The following is a 27,579-nucleotide window of genomic DNA, read 5'->3' as shown; positions in this document are numbered from 1 at the left end:
TTTTTTGCTTTTGTTTTGTTTTTTTTTTTTTTTTTTTCCTGAATAAAGATTTTTACTTTAAACAGAAGCTGAAATAAGCAACAAAATACAAACAATAAGGGCCTGTTTGGTCATAGAGTTTAAAAATTATTGTTTAAAAAGATGTGAAAATTGTAGTTTAAAAAGTGTTGTTAAAATACGTGTTTTTAGTGTTTATAAAACAAAAAAATGTGTTTGGTATCATAGTTTAAATAACATGTTTTAGTGTTCAAAAAAACATAAAAATGTGTTTGGTACATGTGTTTGATTTAAAAATAAAATAAAAAAAACTGACACCTTTAACCAAAATAAACATTTTTTTATTCAAAAAATATTTTTTTAATGCCTAACGGGACTGTATGGGTGAGACTGCCGAGACAATACAGCTTTGATGTCTGACGTGGGCCATACAATGTTCAAAATAATTACACAATTGCCACTAAAACACTAGTTTTTGTTGTTTAAAAACAGGTTAGAGATGATTTCAAAAATATCATTTTAAACACTGATTTTTGAACACTATTTTCCAAACAATCCCTGAACAGGAATGACACACCAAACGTCCTTTTTTGTTTTTGGACACTAGTGTTCAGTGTTTAAACACTGAACACTACTGTTTAAACTGATAAACCAAACACGCTCTAAATAACGAACGGGCCCGAGGCATTAACTTCAGCTTCTCTATTAGCTCAATTTTAACTAAAAACAATTTAACAAAAAAAAAAAAAAAAATCCTTTTTGCTCTTTCTTTCTTTTTTTTTTTTTTTTTTTTTTTTTGAATTTACGTTTCCCATTACTCCCTAATATATCTCACGGTTTTTTTTTATATCAATTCTTCTTTATTTTGAATTTGAAAGAGCATATATATATATTTTTTTTTGAAAGAGGATTTTTTTTTTATAAATTTTTTTTGAAAGAGGATATAAAATAAATAAATAACACCCCTATTATAAAACTGTTGTTATAACTTCAGTCCAACAATTTGGTCCATTTCGGTCCTATTTGGTCAACTTGGTTCTATTCAGTCCATTTCAGTCTTATTCGGTCCATATAGGTTCTATTCAGTCCTCTTCGATCTTTTTCGGTCCAAATTGGTTCTATTTGATTCTATTCAGTCTATTTTATCCACTTCAGTCCATTCCTTCCTATGTTGTCCACTTTCATCATATTCGGTTCACATTGGTCCCATTCGGTCTACTTTGGTCTTACTCGGTCCACTTAGGTCTTATCCAGTCCATTTGGTCCCCATTTGTCTTATTCAGTCCATTCTATCTACTTTGGTTCTATTTGGTCTAATTCGGTCTTATTCGGTCCATTCTATTCACTTTGGTCCTATTCTGTTATTTCAGTCTTATTCTGTCCACTTTAGTCGTATTAGTTCCTATTTAGTCCACTTCGGTCTTATTTGGTCGATTTGGTTCTATTCGGTTCACATTGGTCCTATTCGATCCACTTCAGTTCTATTCGGTTCACATTGGTCTTTGTGAGAGAGATTCCTTTTACCTTATGTTACCTCCTACGATTGGTACTAGGAAACCTACACTTTCATATAAAACATGAAACTCAAAAACCCTAAGCAAATCAACATGAAACTCAACAACAAACGTTTAAAAAAAAAAAAAAAAATCTTTTTCATCCTAAAAACAAAGTTAATTAATTTTTTAAAAATCCTACAACCATATCACAAAAATGTGAAACTCAAAAACTCTAAGCCCTCGTTTGGGAGGAGGGAATGGAAAAGAATGAAAAGAATAATTTTAGAATATCTTTCCCCCCTCTTGTTTGAGAGTTTTAATAGAAGGAATGGAAATACCATTCCCTTATCTGGGAGTTTAAGTAAGAGGGAATGAAATGGGTAAAAGGGAACACTCATTCCTCTCTATTCTCTTAAAACCTCAAATTTTCATTCCCCTCGAAATTGGGAGGAATGTGAGGGAATTCAATTAGATTTAATGAATTTTTTACTAAAACTCTCAAAATACCCCTATATATTCAACACTTTATTTTAAAATAGGGGTATAATAGTAATATTGTCATAAAATGAATTCATTCAATTCCCTCTATGTTACTCTCAAATAAGATAGCTTACATTCCATTCATTTTCATTCATTTCCATTCCTTTATTTGAAAACATCAACTCAAGATTACTTAATTTCATTCCATTCTTTTACATTCCTTTCCCTTCCTTAAATACATTCCATTATATTCCATTCATTTCTATTCCATTATGATCATTCCATTTTATTCCATTTCATTCCTTTATGAACTCCCAAACGAAGCTAAGCAAACCAAAAGTCTTTGAGTTAACATGAAACTCAACAACAAATGTGAAACCCAAAAATCCATAAACTCTACACTTACAATCCAAAAATGGTATAGTTTCATAATCAATTTAAGATTTTATATAATTATTTTAGTCTACTACACAAATAGGTAGGTTCTTGTGTGTAGCACGAGTTTGCGACTAGTTGCTTATAAAGTCTAGATCGATTCAGTGTATATTCGATGTGGGATTTAGGACACTCGTAATTTATAGCTATAATGTCCTCATCAAGGCCTACATTGTGGGAGCAATGTCTCCGAGCTCACACAAGGTTACTAGGTTGGCTTTAATTTCATTTAAAACAATCTAAAAAAAGTGTTAGCCACATATGTGAAATACCCCAAAAGTACTAGTCTAATCATAATTTGGGGCTTCTTGTACTAGTCTAATCATAGTTTGCTAGCATATCCCAAAAAAGACAGACTTTACTAATTCATTGCTCATTCACATCAGGAATCAAGTAGTTCACACAAATAAAAAATGCAAACACCAAATTTAAAGCAATAATAATAAAGAATAAGAAAAAAAAGCACACACAAATTTGCTAACGAAGTGAAAAACCAAAGAACATTTTCAATGGGAAAACCACTTCGAGGACTTAGTCCCATATATATAAAATTTACAGAGGAAAAACAATTACAATAATCTACTTACAAAACCTTTATATAACTAAACTTTTTATTGTAACATTTGTGAATGCCCAACTTACCTCCTACAATACTACAGTAGTAACCCTAGAACTTTTGAAATCCCCCTAAGCGAATTGCCTCCATGACTCCTTGTCCACATGTACTAGAACCTCTAGCACTCCAAGTAATCTTCTTGAAGATTTGTTGCAGTGAACTTATTGCAAATATCCCTATGATTTCAACAACCAGTTTAGAGCACAAGGTGTATAAGAACATACAATGGTTTTTCTTTCTTTTGCTATGGGCACAAAGATGACATTTCTCAGTTTAGGCTTAGGAAGATGGGAACAGAAATAAATTTGTTTAGTTTTGGTATAGCCGTCTTTCTTGCCTCTAAGATTTGTGCATTAATTCTTTTCATATTGGTGCATAGAGTAGGGTCAATTTGGAAAAAAAAAAAAAAAAAATTTACATTGTTGCAAAATTAGGAATGCAACTTGTGGCAATTTCGTTTGAGTAAAATTGTTTGATATCTTGAGCGAGGTTCTCAAAGTCAGCACAATTGTGCCAACTTCAAACAAATATTATTCATTTTATAAAAATCCAAATTAAGTTAAAGTGATACCCATTTGAAGCCCTAGTTGTTTGATTTCCAATGAAATAAATTGCACTAAAAAATACATAATGGTGCAAAAAGATCTACGTAAAGGATCAACTATTCATCTTTGAGTAAATCAAAATTATGTCTTCTTTGAGTAGTTTAACACAGGCTTAACCCTAGCACAATTCTATTGATACAGCCCAAATTTTATGTCTTGCACAAAGATTTGCGCACACATCTATATATGAACCTTAACAAAATAAATTAAACATACTTGACCAACACACCATAAAATTTCAATAATTGATGGCAGCTTCTTTTAAAACAAAATTGTATCAAATAATGTACAAGAAATTACCTTTTATATAGGAAGTATATGAATGTTGTACAAGTAATAGGAATATAGTATAAATAGTACATTGGGTCTAAGCTTATATTCTAACACCTGCCATTTGTTATTCCTCTTGTGGCCTTGTTCGTGACTTTTGAAAGCTCCTAGTGAGGTGAAAATGCTCTATCAAAAGCCAGACATGAGTAAGAAACTCCCCACCTTTTCTAAGTAGTTGCGCATGATTATTTCCTTGACAAAGAGTTGCAACATAAGCTAGGTTCTCCACCCAAAACCTACTCAATATCTCCCACTTTCCATCCATTTGACTTAATTTGTTTGCAAGTAAAACTGCTAAAGGTAACAGAGAGTCTTTCAACAAATACATGTCTACCTCATTGCTTGAAGCTACATATTCTGAGATCAACCTTGCACAAGAATTGGCTTTAGGCAACCTAGGGAGCTTTTTCTCTAGAAAAAAATCCTCAACGGATGAGCTAGTGTTTTCAAAACTGAGTATGGCATTTCCTGTTGATAATACAAAAGGACACATCACAAGAATATACATCATATAATCTGATATATCCTTGCTCACTTCCAGTAAATTATTTGTAGATTCATACGCACCACTATCTGTGTAAAAGCAGAGATCTGTGGCAATGTGCCAGATGATAATCCTTTGGTAAATTTCCACATTTACACTTCCATAAGAGATGTAATTGTCGTAGTCTTCCGAAAACCCTTCGCTGTTTGAACTAAATTTTTGCCGGAACGTGCTGTACACCATGTCTTTCAAGTCTGCAGAGACCTGCTTATGGGTCCTATACAGAAGTAACTCTAGTTCTCCATTTAGTTTTGGCAATATTTGATTGAAGACCCATTCTCTCAAGTTGGCAAAAAGTTTTGGGGTTCCTTGGCCAACCTGATCAGACTTATCTTTGAGGCACAAGTTAAGCAAATTAAGTTGAGCTATTGAATTAGACCACCTTTGTTTGCTAGTCAGTTTTGCACAACGGTTTCTTATGGGAGCAAATAATGTCTGAAGGTGTTTCACTAACCCGTCATGATCAGGCCAAGGCCAATCGGAGGCACTCAGTAAAATGACTCCATATATCTCTATAAGAATAGCTCCAACCAATAATAGGTAAGTAATAACCAAATCCATTTGTGGGTGCTTGTGCCTTTCTTTTAAAAAGAAAAGCACAAACACAAGAAGGATAGAAGTAAAAGAGAAGAAACGGAAGATGAAACCCCAAGCTGTGAAAAACAAAGGAGCCTTGGTGTAGTAAACATCATAAGCATATCCAAGCTCAACCTCAATCACCTTCCAGGTGGTTTGAGAATCAACAAAAATGGAGTCATCGTCAAAAAGCATACGATAAAACATGATGACCCTCTGATTTAGAAAGAGACACCTAAAATCTTTAAACAGCTGAAATGCATCATCTTGTATCCGTTCTCTAATATGGTTAATATCATCATCAAAAACTAGAAAACGTTTCATATAATGGAATGCAAGGAAAGTTTCTACAGGTTCATCATGATTTTCATGTGAATCATGTCGCTCTGGCCTTGAAGGGCACGGAGCATAATTTGTTGATCGCATAGCCCATGTCCTTTCAGCATACTTAATAAACCCAATAAGAAGCATTGGAATACTGAGAAACGATAGCCAATTGGCCTTCCAAGACAAGAGAAAGATATAGAGTGCCACTGCCAATTGAACAAGTAGTCCAAGCAAATGCCTTAACCATAATTCATTGTCTTGTACTGCGTAAGCTGTAATTGTGTCCTGGCCGCCAAGGTGCAACAATAGAAACGGTGCCCAAAATGCTGTGAGGTCATTGTGTAAAAGGGAATCATTGCAATCACGGGAACATCCTTGATTATTGGAGATGACACCTAGTGCAACAGTTGCCACTGAATCAGCACCTAGGTACGAAAACCAGAGAAAGACCCTTATCCAAGTTTTAACACAATATCTTCTGCGACTGCCCAAGTGAAGAAGAGATAGTTGCAAGGTGAGACTGACAAGAACCAACACTCGTAGCTCCCAATTATTCCATAATTTCCGCACAGGCTCTGGAAACACTTGAATAAGCCTTCGCGTCTCCAGGAAAGCCCAACTGTTAAAAACTTAACCAGGATTTAAACAAAAACTAATTATTATATATTAGCAAGAGTAGCATATACATCATCAAGGTAATCAAATATGGAAAAGATTTTTTTTTTTTTTTTTAAATTACTGAAATAAGTTCTTCTAATACGAGCATATATAATTATGCTGCATTATAGATTCAAACTTTCTTCCGCTTAAATTATATATTGTGGCAGGTGCTTGAAGAACCATAAATACTTCAAAGAACAGTTTTAAGTGTTCTAAGAACACAAAATGGTAATATAACTAGTATTATTTCTATCTAACTATTCAGTTTATTTCATCAATATGTATTTAATATCTAGGTAATTTTTCGTGTTCTTAGATTTGTGCTTGCTTACAGTGTAATTGGTTGCATGTTTGTTTGAGCTTACTGAACTAAGTGTATTGCCTTTGCTAGTCTGAATAACATTTTCACTCATGTTCATCACAAAATAAATTTATTCTTCATTTAATTGTGTTCGTTACATATGGTTATGAATTTATACAAGCATGTCCATATACTTGAATATAATATATTATGTGTAATTTTTGTTAACATACCCGTTAGCAGCATCCTTCGTTCAGCCTCTGAGTCTTCTTGGTGCGCAAGTCTACCTTTCTTGGATAAGAGTTTTGTGGATGAGGGTGAAGTATGAATCATATGCATTGCTCAATGATTTAGTCAACTTGTACTCTTGAAGCCCTCCTTTTTTCTATTCGGTGGATTGTTGTCACTGTGTGTCCGTATGGTTATCCTATGTAATTTTTTTGTACAGTGCTTATTAAAAGATATCATTTTTGGTAATTTTTATATTAAATATGTGATAAAAAACTAGAAGTTAATTTAGTTTCAAAAAATGGTGAAACAAAAGGCTAAATGCTAGAAATTTTTTGACAAACACACACACCAGTGCAATCCATGCAATTACCTTTCAGGAGCTGAGATTGAAAGTTAAAAATTTTTACTTTAAATCTCAACTTTTGAATTAGAAAAAATTTTAAAGATGTAATGACATTGTGTATAGCCAACAACTCCAACTTCTCACACTAGTCTCCTTCTCTAAATCGAGATCGGATGCAATAGTTACTTAGTTAGAGCTATTGTCAAGGCAGTCATAGCCCTCAAACCTAAGGCTGCCACAACAAAAAGACCCTATTTTTTTTTTCTTAAAAAGGCCTCAGGCCCTGTCATAAAAATGGTTCAAAATTGTATGATAATGATTGGTGTTTTAAAAATTAAAAATAATAATAAAATAAAAAAGGTTGCACACTGCATTTATCATCTCTAACAACATTAGACCTTCAATGATGATTCATTCCCTAATAACTTGAGATTTTAATATCTATAAATCAATACCCTACTCCTACACAATAGATTGTAAACATTAGCCACCTAATTTTCCACTTTTTTTTTTTTTTATGAAACTAATTTTCCACATATATATCTACACACCAAACATACTCATATCTCTTTTACCTCCAAAATATAAAATGAGAATACTTAACCATATATTGTCTTATATCCAAGAGAAAGCATCCATCCTGTAAAAGTATGACATTCATTCTAGTCTCCAGCTAGACTGCTAGTGTCACGCATTTATTGGATTTCCTTACTGTGGAAACCTCAATTATAGACGGCAATAGCAAGTTAGCAAATGTCACCCCACTAATCAAAATAGTGCACACCTTGTAATCCTGGGATAAGTCTCAGACGGTGGTGTTAGGGAAAATTCCTAAAAGTAATTCTACAGGCATAATCTATTTTACACCTCATCAATCAATATATATATAAAAGCAGAGACCTCATGCGTGAGAGCATGAGGTTCTGTCACGTGGCTCTCTAATCTTGCATATAACCTTCCACATTAACTTCTTGCCATTCTTCACAAAAGAACGTTTTAAAGTAGCCAAAAGTTGCGACTAAAACACCATCCATCGTAAAAAACTCAAGCTCATCTTTAATAGCTTATGTAAACCATGAGAATTAGTTAATGGGCAATAAATAATATGCCATCCCTTTTCACCTCTGAGTCTCTGACTCTTTCAGTTCTTCAGATGCTCTAGCTACCACCCCCGGAATTAAATTCCTTTAAGATTTCCAGTTTCTCTTTCCTCTCACACTGTTTTTTACCAGTACGAACTCAAGGTGAGTTTTTCCTCTTTTCCTCCCATGATTTTTTTTTTTTTTTTAAATAAAATTTTTTATAATGGATTTGTGGCTAATCCGCTTTAGATGTATTTATCCATGCGTAATTGGTTTTCCCTGTGCTGTTTTGTTTGACAACTTTGTGCTTTTTGGATTCACAATTCCAGTTCAATGTATAATCTTTTGGTATTTTATGGCATTAATTTGTTTTGAAAATCCCATCTCTTTTTGCTTCAATCAGTGGAGCTTGGGTTTGGTTCAATCAGTGGAGCTTGCGACCCCAAATTCTTTGGCCCGCAGTGAAGAGGCTTTTAAAGGCCTTTGTATTAAAGGTACATTCTCTTTTGTCTCTTTTGATTATGTTAGCTATATTTTTCCGCAGTTGCTGATTCAAATTGCTATGAAGTTTTTGGGTTTAGACTACATGTTTGTTGGATAATCATTGTTTATTTAAATACCATAGTTGTTCAATATATTCCTGTTAATTGTTAACTATGTAGAAACAATTCAAAAAGGAGGTGTAATGGAGAAAGGAAAGGAGCTCTTTGAACACCCTAAGAAATAGGCTTTTGCTTAGGTGTAATATTTGGGTGGATTCATGTTGCAAAACATTCATCTTATTCCCATTTGGAACATGCAAATCATGTGGTTGATAAAATGCCTCACTCACTTTTGCATTAGTTTAAGTCAGCTTCACACAAACACTCACGTTATAGCTAAAGATAATTATGCCATACATTTACGACTTCCAAATTTCATTTTCTCATGTTGATTAATGGTTTAATTTTGTAGGATTTGAGGATCGTTAATGGCATGTTGTGTCTATGGAGGGCTATAGTATAATTACAATTCCAATGTCACAGAAGCTGAAATGGAGTTCACTGTACAGAAGCTGCCAACGGAATTTTGTGTCCAAAATACTCTCTACTGGCAATGACAAAGTGAGGTTTAGTGGGCTTTTTTTTTTCCTTTCTTTTCTTAATTCCTCCAACAGAATTCAAAGAAATCCTTAAACCAAATTTCCCCTACCTCCATCCAAAAATTTCTACCTTTGTGTAGATTGTTAATATGGACATGCAATTTATATTGGAGTTACATGCGCCAAATGTGTGACACATACAAATTAAGGAGATGTTTTATTAGTTAGTTAGTGCCAAGAATTTACAAATATTTATTCTTATCTTAATTAGAATGTAATAATGCTGGGTTTTTTTAATGGATTGCAGCATTTGGGTCAGTAATGAGCTTGAGGCAGGACATCCATTTTGTGATATTAATGGTAACAGATCATAGAGAACACATATCTTGAAGAGCTAAGGGAAAATAGAGAGGAATAGATGTTGCCATTAAATGAATGAAAAATAGTTATGTTACGTGTTGCTCATTGGAGCAATGAGCAAGGAAGATTGTTGAGATTTCTTTCCTTCGATGGTTCTATCAAGTGAAAGTTAATGATTAATTGTAAGGATATGAACGAGTCAATTATGAAAGTTTCAATTGCAATGTGAAAGTCAAGGTGCCTATTTAACATTTCATTTATTTATCATGAATTGTGATCTAGAACCATGGGAAAGGAGTTTTATTCCCAATTTTCTCCTCTTCCTCTTTTTTTTTTTTTTGGAATCAAACACACACATTCACACACAAAGGATTCTGCCTTTGTGTTTGATTCTCTTCTTAATCTATCTCAAATCATGAATAACTATTAATGTTTGTGATTCTAAAAAAAAAAACAAAAAGTAGTTCATGATAATATAAGGAGGAACCTATATAACATCATTTAAGTATGGAATAAGTCTAACTCACCCTCTCCCAGCTCTATCTCTCTACATCACCAACATCAAGTGAGCTTCTCATATATGTAACTGATTAGCTAATGTCACTGGTACAAAAAATTCTAATTGAAAATTTAACTGCAAGTATTTTTTGGAATGAGAAAAAATGTGTTACTTCATGTTATTACTTTAAAATATGTTAAACATTCTACATAACCTTTTCATATACCAACTTACAACATTATCCGCGCATCGCGCAGGCCCCTCGACTAGTTTTTACAAAACGTTGATATGGTTAACCTCTTATTGGTTTTCATTTAGTCCCACCATTAATATCACGTTTTCATTTACCAATAATCATTCACCACATTAGTCGTTTGTAAAATTTTTTTTAAATAATTTGTATCTCTAGCATTATTCAAATCCTAAATCCCCTCAATGTTTATGTGCAAATTAAAATAAATGACTACCACATAATAGCAATATTATGGAAAAAAAAATTTCATCAAGCACCAATAAAAATACAACCACACAAAAACACCATATTTTACGTGAAACACCTTCCGGTACAAAAGGAAAAACTACAGGACAGCTCCCAAAAATATTTACTATGAAAATAGAGATTACAACTAGTTTATGCTAAATTTAAGTCCACAATAAATTGGATATACTACAGATAAATCTCAAAAAGTAAATACAAACTTACCACAAAACTAGTAACAAAATCTTTCCTTTTGAATGCTTCCATTCTAAGAAAACTCCACCAATTTATATTCTTTGTATGTAACGTGAAAAATCTTCCAGTACAAAAGGAAAAACCACAGGACAACTCCCAAAAATATTTACTATGAAAATAGAGATTACAACTAGTTTATGCTAAATTTAAGTCCACAATAAATTGGATATACTACAAATAAATCTCAAAGAGTAAATACAATCTTACTACAAAATTAGTAGCAAAATCTTTCCTTTTGAATGCTTCCACTCTAAGAAAACTCCACCAATTTATATTTTTTGTGTGTAACTTGAGCAAAGAAAAATGTCACCTTTTTCTTTTTCACTCTCTTACAGTCTCACTGTATATCTCTTTCAATTTGGGACTGCACCTCTCAAGCTTTCTAGCTTTCTCTATGTTTCTCTCTTCAGTTTTTGTAACTGAACTCACTGAAGCTCTCTCTGTTTGCTTCAGCTCTCTCTTGGCCTAATGGCCTTTTCTTTTCTCCTCAGCGTGTCCAACACGCTTTGCTCAGCTTTGCATTAAACCAAGAGCTGGTTTTTTTTTTTTTTTTTGGCACAAACCAAGAGCTGATTTTGTGTAGAGGTGTTAATTCGGGTTAGCGTGTTGGATTTGTGTCATGTCGAGATAGAGGTATTCGACTAAATGGCTCAACCCTAACCCAACCCATTTAATAATCGTGTCATGATCCTTCAACCCTAACCCGACCTATTAATAAGGCGGGTTGACCTGACCCAACCCATTTGACACGCTTAATAAACGAGTCGTGTTGGGTTGACACGAATGTAACACAACCCATTTCAACCTAAATAATATTAAATATAACATCCATCTAGAAATAATTTTTTTTACATCCCAAAAAGCAGTGCATATACTTCAAGTCTTCAACTCACATTCAAAATAATATAGTTCAACAAAAATATAACATTCATCTAGAAATAAGTTCTTTATACTCCAAAAGAAGTGCATACACTTCAATCCAAATTCAAAATAACAAAGTTTAACAAAAATAAAATAACATAATTCAACAAAAATATAATATCCTTGAAACTCACCAAATGTTAAGTATCAATATTAAAAGAATTTGAGCAAATAGTAGACTAATCCTAACTATGACCACGATTATTATCCATAGATTCTTTATTGATGTCCAAATTCATAATATCTTTCACAAGCTCATCCAATTTCATTTATACAAGTTCTATGCCAAAAAAAAAAAAAAAAAGTATTAGTAATTCGAGGGTCTGTAAAGTTTCAATTTCCAATTATATCCCTTGTAAATTTTTGTAATTACTCACTTTTCTTTTTAAATTTAAAATATATGTTGGATATAAAAGGTATTTGACAAATCTAAAATAAAATAAATATTTATTTGTTATACATGTTAAACGGGTTGTGTTAAGTGGGTCATTTCGGGTTGACACAAATAAATTGGCGTGTCAAACATGTTTATTGCGGGTTACGCAGATTGACCCGCTTATTACACGTTTTTTTATCGTGTCGCTTTTGGATCAACCCATTTATGACCCAAACCCATTAAGGCCCAACCCTAACCCGAAAAAACACATGTCGAGTTCATGTCATATTCGCGGGTTGGGTCGAACATTGACACCCCTAATTTTGTGTGGCTTGAGAAAACAAGAGCTCATAAATGAGCTTTGACAAGTGTGGCAAGCAAGTGGGCTGGACCCACTGGCTTGGAAAAGATAAGAACAAATTGCAATCACATTGAACTTAGTGGGGTTTCTTATTGCTGTTTTCTGGGGTAATAGATAGAAGATTATAGATAGATGATTGCAGCACGCAATAGGAAATTAAGGGGTGTTTGGTAACTAAGTTTGAGTAAGGTATTTTGGATGTTTTTGATATACGCATGGGTGAAAATGTGTGTAAGTGTGAAAAAAATTGAAATGTGAAAAATGTGTATTGAGTAGGGTTTTCAAACGGCCATGTTCAGATTAAAAGTTGTAAAGTCACTTTTAATTTCAACCTTTAAATAAAAAATATTTTAATTCTTAATTTTTTACCATGTCACTTTCACATTCTATTTTTTTTACCTCTCTCACATTATATGGTTAATTGCACGGTGTTACTCTTAAGTGATGGTGACTCTCATTTGTCACTCTTGTCGGGCAAGTTTTGGATTTACTGTGGGCAAACCATCTTATTCATGTTTTTCATATGGATTGTTTTAAGCTTGATGGACAAGAATTGTTCTTAGGAGTGGAAGACACAATCAACCCGAGAACCAAAGGTTCAAATTTTACGGAATTGAGAATTTATACATATGAAACCAACTAAGCCCAATATTCAGTTATTCAAGTTCAAGTTCAAACTGATTAGACTGTCCAGTCTAGCTCGAATTTTAGTATATTGCACTGTGACTATTACTCCATTCTTGTTTATTACCAAATATTCACTTAGAGCACTAGCATCAAGGATGCAAAAAAAAAAAAAAACTTATTTTACATCCTTAAACACCACTTTATCTATTTTACCAACCCATTTTACAACACAACTTACATCTCAATTCTTATTTTTATATACAACCTAATAAAATAACATAAACTACAAAACAAATAATATAAATATTTATTGATTTCTCTCTCATCTATTCATCTCTGTCTCTCCTCAACAACCAAACTCACACCAGCACCACTAAACCAACCACCCAGAAACACCAAACCAACCAAACAACACCACCACCACCACCACATCATTAAAGCGCCAAACCAAACCCCAAACCCACCATTATAACACCAAACTGAAATCCCAAATCCAAATCCAAATCCAGCCAAATCCCAACCCACAGAACAAATCACAACCAATTACCCATCACCTACAACCACCAAAATTTATACCCACCACCAAAACAACACCACCCACCACCGAAACTGTGAAACAGAGTTTAGTAAAAAAATAGAATGAGATAGAGCACAATAAATAGTGTGGGCGACAAAAACTGGCCCGTAGTGAAGTCCACAGATTACAGTTGAAATGTCTAACACAATCTATTTGTAAGTGAACAATAAGGAACAAACACTCCACAATGGGAAACTCAAATAGCTGATTTCATTGATCACATATATTTCAGTTGAAACTAAAGTGTTACAATAGGAGATTTTCTTGTTCCAGTGATGTTACACACTCTCTTTTTCTCTCAAACAACTCACTTTTTCTTCCTTCTCTCCCCTCTTTTTCCTCCTTTTTCACCTCTCAAAGATCCCCTCACATTTGCCTATCTCCCCCTTTTTATAGGTACATTTCTTGTTCTTATCTCTACAGCTGTCATGTTGCCAGCCAAATTCTTAGGGATATTTTCCTTTACTTTATCGGTTTCCTCCCTTCTCTTATCCAGGAACTCTGGAACTCTAACTTTTGGGGGGTGTTTGCATTGTTCAGGTTGTCTCTCATACATTCAATGCGGTAGAGGTTAGGTGAGAACACCCTCATTAATGCGGAGGTAAAAATCTTCAATTTTCTTGTGTGTTTTGGAAGTTTCCCATGGTTCCAAGCATCTTCTAGAAACCATACGTGGATCATTCGTGCACCTTGCTTCAGGTAAGGTTAGCTTCTTACCTTTTTCACAAGAACTATTTTCACATGTTGCTCTCCTCCTTTTAGGTACTTGGGATGGTCCAGTTTCCTTTCTTCCATACCCCATCACCCTTTGGGCCTTCCTTCAAGTATACATGCTAGGCCCAATTCGTTCCTCGTGGCCCAATTATTTCTTGGGCTTAAGGCTTGGATGGGGACTCTTCCACTCCCCGCAAGTAGCATAAATAATAGGGGTAGGTGAAATGCAAATTTCATAATGATGATTATTTTAAAAACTATGATATACTTTGGGAATTTCCAATTGAATTCTACAAAATCATTTTCATTGATAATATGACAATAATAATTAGGCTAAAATCCACAACTGACCTTCTAAGTTTCACCTTTTGTCATTTCAGTCTTCTAAATTTCAGTTTTGTTATTTCAGCTCTCTAAATTTCAAATTTTGTCAATTTAGTCCTTCGCTACCCTTCTGTTAAGTGCTGTCGTTTACTAAACCAAAACGACGCCGTTTTGGATGATTTTTTTTAATATTTTAATTTAATTTTACTAATAAACTTTTTTTTTTAAAAAAAGGAAAGAAAAACTAAGGATGTGTTAATGGCAATTCAACAACAGCATCCTTAATCACCTGAATCTGTGCATCCAAACCACCAATATTTGCATACGATTCCATGGGAGCTTTCTCAACTTTCATCACATAGGATCAACCTCATCTTGCAACAACCCCAGAACATAAAGCACCTTGATATGCATCAATATTGCACAACCAGGCTCCAGTTGATCCTTATCCACAAAAGACAAAATCCCCATACAAAATCCTCACATATTATTCCAACCCCACCGATGACGAAACAATCATGTGATTCTCATCTATGAGTTCTTCCAGATTTCCAACACTTATAGGTGAGCTTTTGAGATCGTTGACTTTAGATTTGTCTTCCTCAGCTTTTTCCTCTTAGGGTTTGAGTCTTTCTTGGTTGCTCACTAACTCTTCTTTCATTAACCAGATAGTCTTTGACACGCTTGAGCTTTTGGAGTCAGAGACGGCACTTTTTGTGTGGAGTAACGCCTAGAAGTTGAGAATCAGCATCTGGGACTTTCTGTTTGCGTTGTTTGCGACCCACTCGAGCTGGTGGTGCCGCCAGCTCGAATTTCTTCTTCTTCTTATTGGATCCATTGGGTTTTCGATCACCTGGTAAGCCTTGCTGGTTAAGACCGCTCGGAGTTCCTTAACCCATTTGGTTGATTTGATTGTCTCAGAGACAGAGAAGCTAGATAGCGTTGTTGTACGTCGTTCCCTTAGTTTCTTTCTTTCTTTCTTTTTTCTTTTTTCTTTTTTTTTTTTTTTTTGGTAATTAACTTTTTTCAGCAAAATTCAATTAAGAAATTTAAAAAAAAAAAAAAAATCATCCAAAACAACAATGTTTTGGTTTAGTAAACAGTAGCACTTAACTTAACAGAAGGGTAATGGAGAATTGAATGGACAAAATTTAAAATTTAGAAGACTGAAATAACAAAACTGAAACTTAAAGGACTGAAATGATAAAATATGAAACTTAGAGGGTTCAGTTTTAGATTTTAGCCTAATAATTAATATAATGCAACACTAGTTTGTTTGCAAGTAAAACTGCTAAAGATGACAGAGAATCTTTCAACAAATACATGTCTACCTCATTGCTTGAAGCTACGTATTCTGAGATCAACCTTGCACAAGAATTGGCTTTAGGCAACCTAGGGAGCTTTTTCTCTAGAAGAAAATCCTCAATGGATGAGCAAGTGTTTTCAAAACTGAGTATGGCATTTCCTGTTGATAATACAAAAGGACACATCACAAAAATATACATCATATATTCTGATATATCCTTGCTCACTTCCAGAAAATTATTTGTAGATTCATACGCACCACTATCTGTGTAAAAGCAGAGATCTGTGGCAATGTGCCAGATGATAATCCTTTGGTAAATTTCCACATTTAAACTTCCATAAGAGATGTAGTTGTCGTAGTCTTCCGAAAACCCTTCGCTGTTTGAACTAAATTTTTGCCCGAACGTGCTGTACACCATGTCTTTCAAATCTGAAGAGACCTGCTTATGGGTCCTATACAAAAGTAACTCTAGTTCTCCATTTAGTTTTGGCAATATTTGATTGAAGACCCATTCTCTCAAGTTGGCAAAAAGTTTTGGGGTTCCATGGCCAACCTGATCAGACTTATCTTTGAGGCCAAGTTAAGCAAGTTAAGTTGAGCTATTGAATTAGACCACCTTTGTTTGCTAGTCAGTTTTGCACAACGGTTTCTTATAGGAGCAAATAGTGTCGGAATGTGTTTCACTAACCCATCATGATCAGGACAAGGCCAAGTCCAATCGGAGGCACTCAGTAAAATGACGCCATATATCTCTATAAGAATAGCTCCAACCAATAATCAAATCCATTTGTGGGTGCTTGTGCCTTTCTTTTAAAAAGAAAAGCACAAACACAAAAAGGATGGAAGGGCAATGTATCATTCACATGAAATGTTTAAGCTTGATGGACAAGAATTGTTCCAAGAAGTGGAAGACAATCAAATGAACCGTTCAAATTTTACGGTATTTAGAATTTATACATATAGAACCAGCTTTAGAGCATTCTCATCAACGACTGTGGAGGACGACAAGCAAAGATCAGCGACTGCCCCTGGGCGAGCAGAGCTTCAGATCGGTAAGCAGAGGTTCAAATTGGCGAGCTTCAATCGGCGAGCTCTGCTTCAGATCAGAATTGCCTTCTTCTTTGTGACAGGAAAAGAAAGAGAGAGAGATAGTGACAGGAAAAAGAGAGAGAGAGAGAGAGAGAGAGAAAGAAAGAGGCACAGAGACGGATCGGATCTACGGCGATAATACTGAAATGCAGAGAGAGAGGAAGAGAGTGAGAGATAAAAAAAATGAAAGTGAGAAAGAAATAGGGAGCAACGGAGAGATGGAGACCAGAGAGGAGAGAGAGAGAGAGCTGTGTTGCAGATGGAGAGAGATATGTGTTGGGAGGAGAGAGAAAAGTAAATAAAATAATCAAAAGAATTATAGCATTTCTATCCATACGCTCTCATATTTGAAAGCGTACTGTAGCATGTCTCATAATTTTGAGACATTTAGCACACCTCATGAGGGGCTGTTTTTGGTGTTTGGTGTGCCAAATGCCAAATATTTGGCATTTGGCACACCTGATAAGAATGCTCTAAGCTCAATATTCAATTATGCTAGTTCAAACTGATTGGACTGTCCAGTCCAGTCTGAATTTTAGTACATTGTACTACGACTAGCACTCCATTCTTGTTTTACTTATTACCAAATATTCACTTACGAACATAAAGAATTTTTTGAGATATGCCTAAACAACTTCATACATGAGTTGACAAATTTTAGGTCAAGCTTAGGTTTGAAGAACAATTGCTAGTATAAATTGTTATAACGTTATATATTAACAAGACAAAATGATTTAAGGTTTGGAGATTTTGATCTAGCAAAAATGCTTGTGATGTTATAGATTTGAATAGTATTTTAGATCAAATCATTTTAAATCCACGTATTAATAAAATGAAATCCATCTCTAAATTTGATCATGTACACATAGTCTCAAATATTATTGAAGTTATTTAAATTTAAAAGTAAAATTCAAATCTCTCATTTTAAATATATCTATCCAAATGAACCGTTAAAGAAATTGATGGATTTGTAAACTAAAGTTCAAAGCTGTGGAGCCACATCTTAGCAAATGGTGGCATCTTGCAAGGTACATGGAAATCAAAAGCAGAGTAATTGAGTTAGAAAGCAAGGGAGGACAAAACCCCACTTTACTAAAAGAAGGTAAGTACTTTTACATCTTTTGTCCTAAGGTGAAATTAGTGTCCAAACTTGGGGACTTGATCGTGAGAAACTGTTTGCAGATGCAATTATAAATTGAACAAGATCAGACATCAATATAAATAAATAAATAAAATAATAGCAGGACCTCATGATCACAGAGATCCCCTGCTCAAGTAGAAGAAACTTAATTAAAACCATATATAGCAAATGCTCAAATTGGTCAATTGGAAGCATATGATATTACGTTTCACATTTGATATCATAAGTCTTAACTTGAATTTTAATGGAAAGCCATAAAATACCATGGAGAAAAACCTCTTCAGCCAATAACCCTCACACTGTCAGGTTAGTAATAATTTTGCAACACTAAGCAACACATATATATGTTGGAAACACTTCCCATCTTATTTAACCTAGTTATTTAAAGCAATATCATATTTTATTTAGATTTTTATGTCATAAGACTCAAAACACAGAACTGCTTATCTAGAACAACATACGCTCTAGCCCCAAACCACAGTTTAGCCAGCATTGGCTTGACTTAAAGATATGAATTAATACACTAATTTATTTAGTAAGGAGAATGCTGGAACCAAAGTACACCTTTAAAGTCCACTTCATTGGTCTTTGAGGTGGTACTAGCTAGCATTCGCACCTGACACTGCAGCAGATCCATTACCAGAACCCTGTCCATAACCAGATTCAGACACTGAGCCAGTTGCTCTGCCACCTGACCCTGACCCAGGACTAGGATTTGCTTCTTCCTCTTTTGGTCTTGTACGTGACTTTTGAAAACTTTCTTTGAGGTTGAATTGTTCTATCAAAAGCCAGACGTGCGTAAGAAATTCCCCACCTTTTCTGAGTAGTTGAGCATGATAATTTCCTTGACAAAGAGTTGCAACATAAGCTAGGTTTTCTACCCAAAACTTACTCAATACCTCCCACTTTCCATCCTCCTGATTTAGCTTTATTGCTAGTTGAACTGCTAAACGTAACAGACAGTCATTCGGCAAAAACCGCAACTCTTGTTCGTCACCGTGCAACAACTTTCGATCCCCAAAGTCATAAGCTGTATATTCTGATATCATTTTTTCACAAACTTGGTCTTTAGGCAGTCTGGAGAGCTCTGTCCTATGAAAAAAGTTCTTAACACTTCGACAAGTGATTTCAAAACCGAGTTTTGCATCTCTTGTTGAGAATGCAAGAGGACACATCGCAAGAATATACATTATGTAATCTGAAACATCCTTGCTCACGTCCCGACTTAAATTAGGCTCGTTCCCATCACTATCTTTGTAAAAGCAGAGATCTGTGGCAATGTGCCAGATGATAATGCTTTGAAAAGTTTCCACATTTACAGTTCCATTTGCTATGTATTTGTCGTACTCTTCGGAAAACCCATTGCTGTTGGAACGTAGTTTTTTCCAGAACGTGTTGAACACCAAGTCTTTCAACTCAGCAGAGACCTGCTTATTGGTCCTATAGAAGAGCATCTCTAGTTCTCTATTTAGTCTTGGCAACATTTGATTTAAGGCCCACTTTCTCAAGTTAGCAAAGAGTTTTGGGGTTCCATGGCCATCCTGAAGAGACTTATCTTTGAGGCACAAGCCAAGCAGATTGAGTTGACCCAATGAATTAGACCACCTTTGTTTGCTAGTCAATTTTGCACAACCATTTCTTATATGAGTAATATGTTTTATTAACCATCCATTTCTAGACCGTGGCCAATCGAAGACGCTCAGAGGCCAATCGGAGGCACACAGTAAAATGACAGCATATATCTCTATAAGAACAGCTCCAACCAACAATAAATAAGTAATAATCAAATCTATCTGAGGGTGTTTGTGCCTTTCTTTTATAAGGAAAAGCACAAACACAAAAACGATGGAAGTAAAAGAGAAGAGACGGAAGAGGAAACCCCAAGCTGTGAAAAACAAAGGAGCCTTGGTGTAGTAAACATCATAAGCATATCCGAGTTCATCCTCAATCGTCTTCCAAGCGGTTTGAGAATTAGGAAAATTGGAGTAATATCCAAAATGACTAATAAAGGTGTAGACCTTCTGATTTAAAAAGAGAGAACTAAAAACCCGAAACAATAGAAATGCATCCCTTATTTTGGCTTCAGTATCGGATTCATCCCATGAATACATGGACGGATCTCTGGAATCAAACAGGTATAGGAGAGAACTAAAGGGCGCTGCTAAATCCATCGTAGACAGTGGATTATTTGCTGATTTCAAGACCAATGTCCTTTCGGCATACTTGATAAATCCAGCAAGAAACATTGGGATAGTTAAAAATGACAGCCAACTGACCTTCCAAGACAAGAGAAGGATGTAGAGTGCCACTCCTGATTGAACAACTAGTCCAAGCAAATGCCTTAACCACAATTCATTGTCTTGTACTGCGTAAGCTGTAATTGTATCCTGGCCGCCAAGGTGCAACAACAGAAACGGTGCCCAGAATGCCATGAGCTCGTTCTGTACTAGGGAATCATTGCAATCGCAAGAATTTCGGTTTCTTTTATTATTGGAGATGACACCTAGTGCAACAGTTGCCACTGAATCAGCACCTAGGTACGCAAGCCAGAGAAAGACCCTTAACCAAGTTTTAACACTATATATATCTTCTGCGACTGCCAAAGTGAAGAAGGGATAGTTGCAAGGTGAGACTAACAAGAACCAACACTCGTAGCTCCCAATCAGTCCATAATTTCTGCACGTGCTCCGGAAACAATGGCGTAAGCCTTCGCGTCTCCAGGAAAACCCAACTGTTAAAAACTTCACCAGGATTTAAATGAAAGCAAATTATTATATGTTGGCAAGATTAGCATATGCCTCAACAAGGTAATCACATATGGAAAAAAATACAGAAATTTTACTGAAATGAGCTTATCTAATCCAAGTATATATAACTATGCTTGTAATGCCTCAGCCCATTTAAGTAAATAAAAAAAAAAAATTAATAATAAAAATAAGAAAGGGTCAGATTTTTAGATCCACACGGGACCCACCAACACAATCATAAATATCTCTCTCTCTCTTGGCCGGCCATTCCCCTCCCTTTCTATACAAGTATATACGATGGATGTATATTAGTGGATTTAATCGGTAAAGTTTTTGATATTTGAATAAAAAATTTAAAATTAAATTTTTTTTTACATCAAAAATTAATTAGTAAATTGGTTTGATATTAAATAGTTATTATTAAAAGTAAACATTATTGATTAAATCTCTCTAAATTTAAAAAATAAAATAAAAACTGTGATGTATTTAACTTTGATATTTTCTAGGCTTAAAAAGATATCTTGTTGTTGGGTATAGTGGGAGAGGGAAGAACAAAATTGAAAGGTTTTGAGACACATCGTCACTGTCTTTTATGTTAAAACTGCGGCCCCCACTACAAAGAATTTGTTAAGGGTTACAGGAAATTGGTCTCGAGATACAACAAAGTCTGGATATTTGCAAATAGCAACCCCGAAAATACATATGAACTTCTATAGAAAATGTGTGCTGCACAAAAATTATAAAAGTTACTGGAAATAACCGAACTTGTCCTCTCTTTTTTTGAATTTAGTGAGGATTTAAGATTATAAGCCCATGTCTTTTAATATCCTAATCTCTAACCAAAGTATAAGTTCATTAATAAAATATATAATAGACATATATATTTAGATAAAGGTCAGTTGTTTTCTTTTTTAAAAGTGGCATGTGACATGTTAAAAAAAAAAACATAAATGAAAAAGTAAAAAAAGTAAAATGAAAAAAAAAAAAAAAAAAAAAAAAAAAAAAAAAAAAAAAAAAAAAAAAAAAAAAAAAAAAAAAAAGAATGCTTGAAATTGGAATGACCTTCACGTCATTACGTGTGTGGTTGTGGTTGAAGCGCATAAAACGAAAAAGCTAAATGACAGAAAGAAACTGAAGAAGAAAATTGAAAAAGAAACATAAGAAATACTATGAAATAAGAGGCAGTGGGTGAACGAAGAAAGAAGAAAAAGTGGAGGAACAGATCTGCAAAATGGGCTGAAGAAAAAGAAGAAGAAAGGGCATCTGGTCTGGGAAACATGGCGGAAACGTTCTGATGATAGAGGCGGTGGCATGAGCACAACAAGCCAGTAAGTCACTGCTAGTTTCAGATCTAAAACTTAAGTTTTTTCTGTTTCGGTCCTGTACAGAATTAACTCCATTGGTTGCAACCCCAAGCAGTAGGAAATATATTAATATTTGTAACGAGGTGTAATATATATAAAAAATAAAAGTAATAATATATTTTTTTTCAAGTATTGTCTCCCCTTTTTTTTTTTTTTTAAGACTTCTACAATAATGTTTTTTATCATTTTATTTCTACAAATATATTATTCTTTTTTATTAATTTTTTTTAAGGTGATTCATGTTATTTTAATTTCTATCTTGTATTATAGTTTGTTATATTTTCTTAATATATATAACTAAACTTTATAAGTTTCAAATTTATTATTCAAATTTCACATCTCTTAAGAAATAAGGACACAATCATGATAATCAAAACTCATCACAAAATTAAAACGTTATTTTAACCAAAATTAAAATGAAATCAAAGGAATAAAACATAGATTTTATAACAATTTGTATTTATATGTATCTATCCTATTCACTTTATTCCATCAATTTGCAATTTATATCTAGGTAATTTGTCATGTTGTTAGTGCTAGTTTACAGTCTAATGTACTACTTGTTTGTTTGAACTTGCTGAACTAACTATTATATTATCTTTGTTAATCTGCAAAAAATTTCACTTACGTTCATCCAAAAATTTGTTATATATATATATATATATATATGAATTTATACAAACATGTACATATACTGAAAAAAATTATATTATATCTATGAATTTATACAAGCATGTACATAAACTTCAATAAATTATTAATATGGTGAAATTTATTTTATTGGTCAATGCTATTTTTATTTTATTGGTCAATGCAGTCATATATTTGAATTTAATTAAAAAACTTAAAGCACAACACCTAATAAACTAAATAACGTACCTAATTCTAATTTGGTATGGAACATATTAGCCAATGTAATGTCTAATTTTTGTTAACATACCCGCTAGCAGCATCCTTCAGCCTCTAATTCGTCTTGATGCAAGCCTAGGATGAGAGAATTTTGGACGAGGGTGAAGTGTGCATCATTTGGATTGCTTAATGCCTCGATTTATAATTTATTCAAAAGAACTATTCATTTAAAAAACATAACAAGCATTCGAGCATATTACTTCTTTGCATGTTGAGACACACATAAAAGTACAGAAACTTATCTTGTTTTAATGTTCTATGCGAAAATGATACATAAAAGTGAAAAAAAAAAAAAAAAAAAAAAAAAAAAAAAAAAAAAAAAAAGGGATAGAGAGATTGCATAAAAGCATATTACTTCCTTGCATGTTGAAAAAGAAATAAACGGATACTTACCTTACTCCATGGTCTATGCAAAATGAGACATAAAAGTGAAAAAAAAAAAAAAAAAAAAAAAAAAAAAAAAAAAAAAAAAAAAAAAAAAAAAAAAAAAAAGAAGAGATAGAGGAATTGCATAAAAGCATGTTACTTCCTTGCATGTTAAAAAAGACATAAAAGCACGGATACTGACCTTGCTCCATGGTCTATGCAAAAATGATACATAAAAGTGAAAAAAAAAAAATGGATAGAGAGATTGCATAATAGCATGTTACTTCCTTGCATGTTGAAAAAGACATAAAAGTATGGATACTGACCTTGCTCCATGGTCTATGCAAAAATGATACACAAAAGTGGAAAAAAAAAAAAAATTGGATAGAGAGATTGCATAAAAGCATATTACTTCCTTGCACTTTGAAAAAGACATAAAAGTATGGATACTGACCTTGCTCCATGGTCCATGCAAAAATGATACATAAAAGTGAAATTTTTGTAAAAAAGAATGGATAGAGAGATTGCATAAAAGCATATTACTTCTTTGCATGTTGAAAACTTGTAATTTTCATCCTCTCTGTACTTGGATTGAGGAAATCCCTGTATTTTCTATTGCTGACTATTTAGCAGAAATTATTAATGAATAGCTTCTCCCTTCCCCTGGTTTTGGGGTCGGTTTCTCAAAAAAAAAAAAAAGTATGAATACTTACTTTACTCCATGGTCTATGCGAAAATGATACATAAAAGTGAAAAAATAAAAATAAAAAATTGGATAGAGAGATTGCATAAAAGCATATTACTTCCTTGTATGTTGAAAAAGACATGAAAGTATAGATACTTACCTTGCTCCATGGTCTATATGCAAAAATGATACATATAAGTGAAAAAAAAATGGATAGAGAGATTGCATAAAAGCATATTACTTCCTTGGATGTGAGAAAGACATAAGAGTACAGATCACTTACCTAAGCTTGCTCAGGTCTATTCGAAAATGGTGCATTTTTTGGATAGAGAGATTGCATAAAAACATATTATTCTTTTGCATGTTGAAAAAGACATGGAAGTATGGATCGGTTGCTATGCTAACCTGGTCTATACGAAAATGGTATATAAAAGTGATTTTTTTTTTTTTTCTTTTGGGATCGAAAAATAGCATAATAGCGGATTACTTTTGCATGTTGAAAAACATAAAAATACGGATCAGTTGCCTTGCTAAGTGGTCTCTTCGACAATCATATATTGTATATTAAAAGTTAAATTATAAAAACTGTGATTATGTTAAATGCATACCCTATCTAATCGACATATATATAACATGTAACGTTTAACGTTTATCAGCCTCAAATCACACTTAATTATCTAATTCAATTACATGGACAACGGGTTTGTGATATGATACAAGTCACTTGGTCATTAACTTAGCAGATGAATTAATTTTAAGGTGTTTGATGCAATTTTAGATCCATGATAACTATATTTACTAGGTTTTTTCTTACGCCGTCTATCAGCATTCAGTACCCTCCTCTTGTTTATAATTCTACAGTTAATTAAAAATTTTAACTTAATCACAAATCAAAATTCTACATTTAATTAATAGAATTCCTCCAGGTTTATTTATACTTCATTTTTCTTCATGGGGTGAAATCTACCTGAGTTCCTCTGCCTCTTCCAATGCAATTCTAATTGACATGTGAGTCTCAATCTACTTAACTCTGGCTCCATTTTAAAAAAAAAAAAAAATTTGTTTCAAATAATGTAAATGTTTAAATTTAGGGCTTCTTCATACAAGGAGTTGTAGAAGTCTTAATTACGAGATATCCTGTACATAAATTATGTAATAATCATTCATTCAGTTATTATTTCTCAATAAAAGTATATATTCTATAAGTTTTTTTTTTTTTTTTTTTGAGAGAGAGAATTTCAACTTATGGCGTCCGCTCCTGATGATAGCTCTTTATCATCAGATTAAGACACCAATCAATTTTTGGTGTAGGCAGGGACTAAATTCCAGATCTTTTATTCAACCATCAGAGACATTATCAGTTGAACTAGTTGAAACTCATATTCTATAAGTTTTTTACTAAAACCTTACAACACACTAACCTTAAACTAGTCCTAAATATAATTGAAACTTTTTATTTTTATATATTTCTTTCAAAGATAGAAAGTTATTTATTTATTTATTTATTTTTTGATAGGTAAGATAGAAAGTTATTTATATATTGTTGAAATTACACATTGATCATATCCTCAGCCACTAGCTGATTAAGGGTGGAGAAATTTCTTCCATCCAAACACATTCTGATGTACAAGATAAAGCAATCATTGCTTTGTTGTATGCAAGTTTGATACATTTAGCAGCTGAACATTCAAAATTAAAATCTATACAAGACCGGGCTAGCTACTTTGCTTCCATCTAACAAATGACCATTACTCACAAAGCACACCAATGAAGAATTGAATGCTGAGACTTAAACTCTATTGGACCCAGCAAAAAACAACACTTTCAAGACCCAACCCAATGGCAAAACGCACAGCATGAACTGCAGCCAATGCTTGTGTCTCCTTCCCATTACAGTATGGGATGTTAAGCTTGATGGACTAGAATTGTTTAGAAGTGGAAGACAATCAACCCACAAACCAAATTGTATGGTGTTGAGAATTTATACTTATAGGATTAGCTAAGCTCAATAGTCAATCATTCAAGTTCAAACCGATCGAACTGTCCAGTCTAGTCCGAATTTTAGTACATTGCACTACGACTAGGACTCCATTCCTGTTTTTACAAATTACCAAATGTTCACTCAGGAACATAAAGAATTTCTCGAGATGTGCCTAAACAACTTCATGCATGAGTTGATAAATTTTAGATCAAGCTTAGATTTGAAGAACAATTGCTAGTATAAATTGTTAATAACACCACCATAAATTAACGAGTCAAGATGGTTTAAGAATTAGAGATTTTGATCAAACAAAAACACTTGCAATGTTATGGATTTGAATAGTTTTTTACATCTAATCATTTCACATCCACATATTAATAAAACTGAAATCCGTCTCTAAATTTCATCGATTTAAGAAACAATAAATCCTCTCATGTATTATTGAAGTCATTTAAATTTAAAATTAAAATTAAAATCCAAATCTCTCCTTTCAAATATTACCATCCAATGAACAATTCAAGAATTTAATGGATTTGTGAACTAAAATTCAAAGTTGTGGAACCACATCTTAAGCCAATGATGGCAGTACTCGGAAATCAAAAGCAGGGTACTTGAGTTACAAGGTAAGGGAGGACAAAAGCTCACTTTACTAAAAGAAGGCAAGTACTTCTATATCTTTTGTCCTGAAGTGATATATATTAGTGCTTGGAATTGAGGACATGATCATGAGAGACTGTTTGCAGGTGCAATTGTAAATCAAACCAGATCAGACATAATTAAAATAAATAAATAAAAAGAAGAATGAAGAAGAAGCAGGACCTCATGATCACGGAGATCACATGCTCAAGTAGAAGAAACTCAAATAAAACCATATAGCAATTGCTCAAATTGGCTAATTTGACGAATGATATTATTTTTCACATTTGATATCGTAACTCTTGAATTTTAATTGAAAGCCATAAAATACCATGGAGATAAATCTCTTCAGCCAATAACCCTCATTCTGTCAAGCTAGGACTGATTTTGCTACACTAAGCAACATATGCACCAGTTGGAAACACTTCCAATCTTATATAGCCTAGTTATTTAGAACAATATCATTTTTTTTTTAGATTTTTATGCCATAAGACTCATAACACAGGAACTGCTTATCTAGAACACGTTTCATACAACACTCAAGCCCCAAACAACAATTTAGCCAGCATTCTCTTGACTTAAAGCTATTAACAAGTATGCTGCACCAAAGTACACCTTTTTTTTAGAAGACACCAAAGTACAATTAGCTGATTAAGTGGTCTTTGAGGTGGTACTAGAATCCGCACTTGACACTGGAGTAGATCCATAACCAGAACCTTGTCCATAACCAGAATCAGACACTGAACCAGTTGTGCTGCC

General features: G+C 33.6%; 1 protein-coding gene and 1 long non-coding RNA gene across 2 annotated transcripts; one reads left to right on the top strand and one right to left on the bottom strand.

Annotated features, from left to right (window-relative positions):
• Window positions 1-4,026: 4,026 nt before the first annotated feature.
• On the bottom strand, window positions 4,027-5,403 carry LOC115991281. The gene has a single exon (XM_031114994.1). The coding sequence runs from the start codon at window positions 5,401-5,403 to the stop codon at window positions 4,027-4,029; it is 1,377 nt and encodes a 458-aa protein (XP_030970854.1).
• Window positions 5,404-8,121: 2,718 nt separating this feature from the next.
• Window positions 8,122-9,530, top strand: LOC115988481. Its single transcript, XR_004091528.1, has 4 exons — window positions 8,122-8,185; window positions 8,427-8,517; window positions 8,978-9,126; window positions 9,412-9,530. It is a non-coding gene; the product is annotated as an uncharacterized LOC115988481 (long non-coding RNA).
• The last annotated feature ends 18,049 nt before the right edge of the window (window positions 9,531-27,579 follow it).

Source organism: Quercus lobata, chromosome 5 (genome assembly GCF_001633185.2).
Source record: "Quercus lobata isolate SW786 chromosome 5, ValleyOak3.0 Primary Assembly, whole genome shotgun sequence".
In the NCBI taxonomy this organism is placed as follows: domain Eukaryota; kingdom Viridiplantae; phylum Streptophyta; class Magnoliopsida; order Fagales; family Fagaceae; genus Quercus; species Quercus lobata.
This window is presented reverse-complemented; position numbering and strand designations above follow the sequence as displayed.